Source organism: Papaver somniferum, chromosome 9 (genome assembly GCF_003573695.1).
Source record: "Papaver somniferum cultivar HN1 chromosome 9, ASM357369v1, whole genome shotgun sequence".
In the NCBI taxonomy this organism is placed as follows: domain Eukaryota; kingdom Viridiplantae; phylum Streptophyta; class Magnoliopsida; order Ranunculales; family Papaveraceae; genus Papaver; species Papaver somniferum.
This window is the reverse complement of record NC_039366.1, coordinates 76532135-76539260: the sequence shown is the minus strand read 5'-3', so window position 1 is coordinate 76539260 and position 7126 is coordinate 76532135. Positions and strand designations below refer to the sequence as shown.

At 37.8% G+C, this 7126-nt stretch overlaps 1 protein-coding gene across 1 annotated transcript; it reads right to left on the bottom strand.

Moving 5' to 3' along the window:
• Positions 1–4066: 4066 nt before the first annotated feature.
• LOC113313247 (uncharacterized protein y4iK-like) lies at positions 4067–6010 on the bottom strand. The gene is made up of 3 exons (XM_026561989.1): positions 5638–6010; positions 4708–5535; positions 4067–4173 (listed from the first exon to the last, which is right to left on the bottom strand). Exons 1-3 carry the CDS (start codon positions 6008–6010, stop codon positions 4067–4069), a joined length of 1308 nt encoding a protein of 435 aa, XP_026417774.1.
• Between the last annotated feature and the right edge of the window lie 1116 nt (positions 6011–7126).

Here is a 7126-nt window from a genome sequence, read left to right as displayed (position 1 = left end):
GCACAAAAGAGAAAGCCCAGCAAAATAAGCCGCCCCAAAACGACACGCAACATTAACCGACTATCAGCTCGCGACAACGGGCAATGTCCATATCCACGGCTTCCGCCATTAGACGGCCCTCGTCACACTGAATGGCGGCCTGAGATAATTCCCAGTTAGTCTCTCTTATCAACCTACGGATATCTCGCATAACTTTACCCTTACCTCTTGCATTACGAGCGAGCGCAAGAGTGCCTTCTTGTTCATCACACTCCCTACGTGCTTTGTCTAAGCGAGTCCTCCTGAGAACCCACAACGCCTCAACCTCTGCTCTTAACGCTAGTAAAGGCGCGAGCTCATCTTTGGGATAGATCAAGTTTACGAGCACTGAGACAGCCGCTAGGGACAGAGTGTACCCTGGAAGCCGCGGAGTCACTCGGTGATGTGACTCAATAATGTTGTAGTAAAAAGGTTCGTTGAGACTTGTGAAAGCAAAAGAATTTAGACTTAAAAATTAAAGAAAACTTAGCTCAAAATTTAATTTCAAGATATGAGAAAATAACCAAGACACTGATTCCACTATTACACATGAATGAATGATGGTAAATAACCCAAAACTCTAATTATCTTTAAGTCCCTTATTTTCTTAACTCACAAATAATCAGGCAAATTCTCAAAAATTAACTGTATCCCCTAAGCATAGATTATCTAATCAAAGCATAACCTATCTAATTGAATCACAACTAATGAAGAAAATTATGCAAACAATTAAAAACTCTGCAAAAGCAGTGATTGAGCGAATTATAATTAAATATTAGAGAAAATATAATAGTTACCAAATTATTCATGCGTAAATAGCTTCCTCATTGCCCCAAGGATTGGGTTTAGCTCCTCATTATTACAAAGAAAACTAAATAGAAGAAATAAAAGAAAATTGTGAAACTGGCTACCGGCTCACCCCCTCCCCTTTGGTTGTGCTCTCTTGCTCTCTATTTATACACACAAACCCATTAATCAAATATATTCTTCCATAACTCCAAAATCTTCTTCTTTTTAATTAAAAGTATCTTCAAGAATTTTTCTTCTTCTTTATATTCTCTAAATTTCTTTATTATACCCAAATCTTCTTTAATTCGCAGAATCAAATCCAAGAGAAAATCCTCTAAGATATCTTTCATGTTTAATAGAAGATAACTTCCTTTTTTTCAAAACTCTGGTAATTAATACTCATAGATTTCCTGTTTATAAGGAAGAAGATATTCTTGTCTTAAAAATTGTAAATCCTTTACTGTTGAAACCCAAATTTCTCGCCAATATTCTGTTTGAAAATGAAGAAGAAGGTGGTGCCCCTATCCAAAGTGCAGGTGCCTTTATTAATTTTCTCAGAGAGGTGCAAGCATCACTATTCGAGCAACTTTTTCCACACAAGTGTATTTCTCCAAGAACACCTACACAAACATAAAAACACCATAATAAGTACAAAATCAAGCACTAACAATAAAGACACTGAGGAAAAATTAGACACATAAATGCGTCTATCACTCGGTCAGGGGTACACGAATGACGATAAGCGATGACATGATCTATAGTTGTTGTCATTAGTGAGGACTCCATGAGAAGCGAATTGACAGCGTACCGAGCTGTGACAGCGTCATCTAAAGCGTGTTGAATGGTAGATGTCATGTGTACGACCCTCTGATCCGCTTGATGCACTTCATGACGTTCCGCGAACTGGGCACACATGGAGTCCCTTTTTGCTAATCTGTGTTCGCGAAGCGCCTCAACTTCGGCCTTCACAGTTCCGCCTCCTTGAACATTGAGACCAATGCAAGAATAGGCGCTAAGATTAAAACGTACCCATGAAGGGAATGAGCCATTTAAGTAAAGTATCCTACGGGAAGAAGCAAAAATGGAAAACGAGGTGCTTGAAGCGGATGATCGGATAGAAGGAACGATACCTATATATAGAGGAAGTGTCATCATAAATGACATAGTAACCGTCCCGCTGCTTGCTTGCGACGCATGGTGATCGAGAATGCATGATGATTTGACTATCGGGTCCTTTAACAATTTACCCAATAGCCAGGGGATTAATGTTGATACATGAAAAATATTACCCCTTAGCCGGGCTAGTGTGCCCCCAAAAGGAAGGCAAGCCCAACATGAGATATGGGGACTTGGGGACTAAAGCACAAGTCCACCAAGAAAGTGTATATTAGATGGAAAAGACAAGGGAGGAATTAATAAGAAAGAATGGGGTTTTATTAGAGAAGGAATTGACATTATAGTAATTAAAGAAGTTTAGGGCACATGGCATGATGTTATAAAAGGAAGGGGCTTTTGCAAAGTCTATATAAAGAAGGACAAGGTACAATGGAAAAACAACTCTCTCTCTTACTATTCTTGGTAAAGTGAGGTCACTTTGTGTAGTTAGGACGGGTAGAACCTCAAACCTAAAATCACCCCTCAACATAAGTATCCCACACTATGTTGAGCATTCATTTGTTCATGTCCTTATTCTTCATAAGTTTGATGAGTTTGAGATAAAAAAATCTTGATATCAGAAAAATCAGCCACAATATAATTATTGTTGTTGGCTATTAATATGTCACCGGATTTCGAAGATGAGGAATCACCTACATCATAACTCTTGTTTAAACTACTCATTTGAAAAAAATTGGAAAAAAATCTCCTTCTAAAAAAATTTATCTTATTTTGATTTTCAAACAATAACTACAAACAAAATGATTAAACTAATATTTGAATCACTAATCATAATTATTTTTGGCAAGTAACTTCATTAGCATTAATTAAATCGAGGATATATTGACTATTACGAAAAATATTTGAATGAGGGGTTATAGAGATTACTACTTCATGACCAAAGTAGTTAATATCGTGTATCGGTATCGTATCGTCCGGGTCCGATACACCTATACAAAAGATTATATCGGTTTTTATCGGTGATACATCATTAAGACCTAGAATTTTAAATATTTATAATGTTGTAAACTAAAAAAATTGGTGCCATATGATGGATTAATTCTCAAGATCAAAAGCTTCACAGTACAAATTCAATTACATTCCACCATCATTAAGAAAAATGAAATAATAGTTGGAAATTTCCTTACTGAATCAGATTGAGTTTTCAAGGGTGTAAATGAAGAATATTACCGAGAGGAAGAGTTCTGTTTACAAATTTTCATATCTATATAATTTACTCCACCAAATTACACTTGATGATATTATCAGTGTACCGGTGAACCTGTTATATAGGTTTGTACCAGCCGATACGAGCGTTTTTATCGTTTAATCCTTGTATTGCCAATATTTTAGATATCGTACGGATTTTTTCCTATACACGACAAAAACCTATAATATTGGTTGATACAACCGATATGCACCTTATTTTGTCATTTTGTCATCCCCAAAGTCTCCCGACTGCAATTCCAATAATATGATTTTTTATTTACCAGTCTAGTGCTACGACATTAACTTTTAGTAAAAGAACACCAGTAACAAAAATTAGGAATATGGAGCACTCGTAGAATAACATATCAACTAAAAGTATCTTAGTTGATATGTTCTTCCTTGATGTTTCTGTAATTTGTGTTTGGTTTGAATCTAGTTTGTACTGGTGTTTATTTTATCAATTATATTTCTTCTTTTGCTCAAAAAAAAGCAACTAAAGGTACAGTAAAACCTCTGTTTCAGAATATTATTGGGAACATAAAAATTTATTCTTATAAGAAGTTTATTCTTATATAGAGGTAAATTTTACAAAGATTAAGCCAAATTGGGATCAGATATTTTTATTCATATATGGAGTTTATTCCGTTATAGAGTATTCTTTTACAGAGGTTTTAGTGTATTTTCAATTTTATTATTACTCAAATATTTTAAATTCAAGTATTATTTTAAAAAATAGTGGTAAATTATTATTTTATTCTGATTGAGCAGAACTAAGGTAATGTAGTAATCGACTTTACTTCACGGTTCACACGCGCTGGTTTTCACAATAGAAAAATTAACTCGTACATGCGATGTTCATTTGGTATCACAGAATGCAAGTGTGAACTCTAGATATTCATCTAATTAGTTCTTCCTTCATGGCAAGAGACGAGGCATTAAGTGTCCCATGGTTTTCCACTCTAACTCCCGGCATAACAATAGCTCTACTTCCTACAAATCCACCTTCACAGACCTTAATTTTCCCAAATTTCACTTTGCCATCTTCTCCTTCATATATATGACCAAAAAGTAAGGCATCTCTTCCGATAGAACCACCTTTCTCAATTTCCACCATTTCGGGATTCAACAGAGCTCCCATGCTATCAACATAAACCCCTTGGTCAAAGTCAATCTTTGACCCCATCTGCTTCATCCAAATATTGAAAAATATTGATCCACTTGTCATTTCCATAAAATAATCTCCGACCAAAGTTCTCAAAGCTTGCCATGTAGTATCCATGAAGGTTTCTCTACTCCAAATATATATGGTTTCCCCTTCTTGCTTTCTTCCAACCAATATCCATTTGAATAAAGCACAAACTAGCCCTGCTAGAATACCTGTTGAAACCCAAAATATTGGTAGCAAAATATGGAGTTGTAATTTTTTGTTTTCCTTCGCCCAAAGAACCCAATTCAGTGGCTGAAAAACGACTAATCCCAATATGAAATAAGGGAAAAGCGTTTGCAATAATGGTTGGCCAAAAATGGACCACAAACTTTGATGCAAAGTCTTTTTTAGTACCACCACTGTCTTCTGCTCTTGAGTTTCTTGATTCTTTGATGAAACCGATGAAGCCATTGGACAACCAGAAAGATCGACTTTAACATCGGATTGCTCTAAGAAATATTTCCACGATTGCGGAAGCGGTGTGCCATTTCTTAGGTGCTGACAAATCTCATATATTAACGACCGACCGTGATCTATAGACGCACTTTGAGAGCATGAAGTTGCTCGAATGACATCCACCTCGTGGCATCGCATAAATGGATTAAACTCTAGGCGCTGTGATTCTTCTGCATTGAGATTCTTGTCGATGACAATCTCACCAATATCGACGAAAGGAAACTTATCTTGGTCCCATGGACGAGTGCAATCTAGAATGGTATCACGTTCACTTTCGTCGTTTGGGACTACCTGGTATTGTAATTGAAAGATGTACTGAACCCCACCAGGAGAGCTGACTCGGCCTTGGAAGTCATCTGCTAGGAAGAGTAGTGGCCTAGTGTCATTAAGGTCCCTTGGTATTGCACCCGTCTCTGGTGGTAGTATCCCGATTGGTTCCACCTTTCCTGATTCCTCCCCTATATCATCATTAATCGGTCTTATCTTGAATTTAACGTACATTTCCTGACCGCTTTTGCACCTAATGATCCGACAAATATTCGAGTAGTAATGTAACTCAGAGTACGAGTCTGCATTTCTAAGGGAATCCCATACGGCATCTCTTATATGAGGACTCCTCTTCACATGCTCCTCCCTTGAAGGCAGCCCGCAAACAAGCCACATAGCAAAATCAGCAATTGTCCTAGCATAGAAAGCCTTGCCTGTAAAACAACAAGAAAAAACTGTAAGAGGGTTGGCAGTAATTGTGGCAAATTATTCATTCATTGCTGCTTTCTTTGCGCAAAACAAAACAAAGGATTTACCTGTCTTAAGTGTGAGATCCAAGAGTGGTGAAGAATCGTTACCGCCATCATCTTTAAGTATACGTATAGCTGCACCGCGAGCGTCAATTCTGGCATCATCATCAGTACTCAGACTATTACTATGCCGAACAATGACCGGGAAACTCTTTCCAGCACCGAAAATAACGTGGTCTGCCAGTTCAGTTGGTAAGTCATCAAACATTTTTAAAACTCCCTTCCCGCCTACACCAATTCGGTGGAAGTACTTAGATTTGACTTTCATTGTAGTGACAGCCAAATTTCCGGCAAGATTTCCCACTATCTTCTTATACTTGGTGTCCATCTCCTCTATACGTTCGTCCAAAGAATGGTTTGACAGTAAGTTTTTAACCATAATGGGTTTTTGATGAGACCCAACATAGACACCACCGCTTTGAAGTACATAATCTGTAGGAGCAACAGAAAGAGCTCCAAGAATTACATCCTTTTCGATTAAAGATCCAGGGAGGATCAAGCTCTGACTGCCAACAACTGCATTATCTTGTATCTCCACTTTTTTGGACCAAAATTTTGCATTAAATGAGTATAACCCAGCAATGATCCTACTGAAATCACCTAGATGTACACCATTTCCAATGGAAATCAATTCTGGGTCAGAAACCGGGTTGATTGCTCTAATGGAACAATGTTTCCCGACTTTAGCTCCCAATAATCGTAGATAAATGCAAATTGCTTCTGTTCCAGATAGAAGATGAGTGAATTTTAAGTGGCAAGACACAATGATCCGGTGTTGGCACCAAATTTTCATCTGGGTTCTTTGGAAATCTGGTTTCCCAGCTAAGAACCGAGTCAAAACGCTGGTAAGAAAGCTGAGGATGAGACCATGAACGAGGTAAATCATGCCGACAGAGAGAGCAAACGTAGCTGGATTTGAAGGGATTGTTGCAAACATTGCAGCATATGCAATTAAACTGAATGGAAACCAATGAAATGCCCCACCAATGCAGAGAAACGTGAAGTGTTGAAGGGAAGCAGGGGTCTGAGACACTTTAAGGTGGAAGCAGTAGAGAATAGCAGCAGAAAGAGAACTAATAAAGCCTACCATGTAAATCCCTGCCAAATGGTAAAGAAACTCGAGTTCTTTTGATGTCTTATCCTCAAATTCAGACATCGTTTCACCCTGCATTTTGCAAGTAACAAAATTAGTTATACTTCTCTGCAGCCTATGTTTACGGGCTGAACTTGAAACAAGCATAAAAGCAATCTCAAAATCATTTACTTACTTTGTTCATTTTGCTTGCCTTGTCTGTGCATATCAAAGTTGCTCCATCAGTTTTCTGCAAGGGAAGAATATCGGAATCGTCTCCCAAAATGCTTCCTTTCTGAATTACAGCGTAAGGACCGATTGAAGACTTGCGACCAATTCTCACAGGGAGGAAACTCAAGGTTCCATTCTTCACTTCATGACTTTGAATCAAAACCCCTTCAGAAATCACGGTGCCGTCGCCAA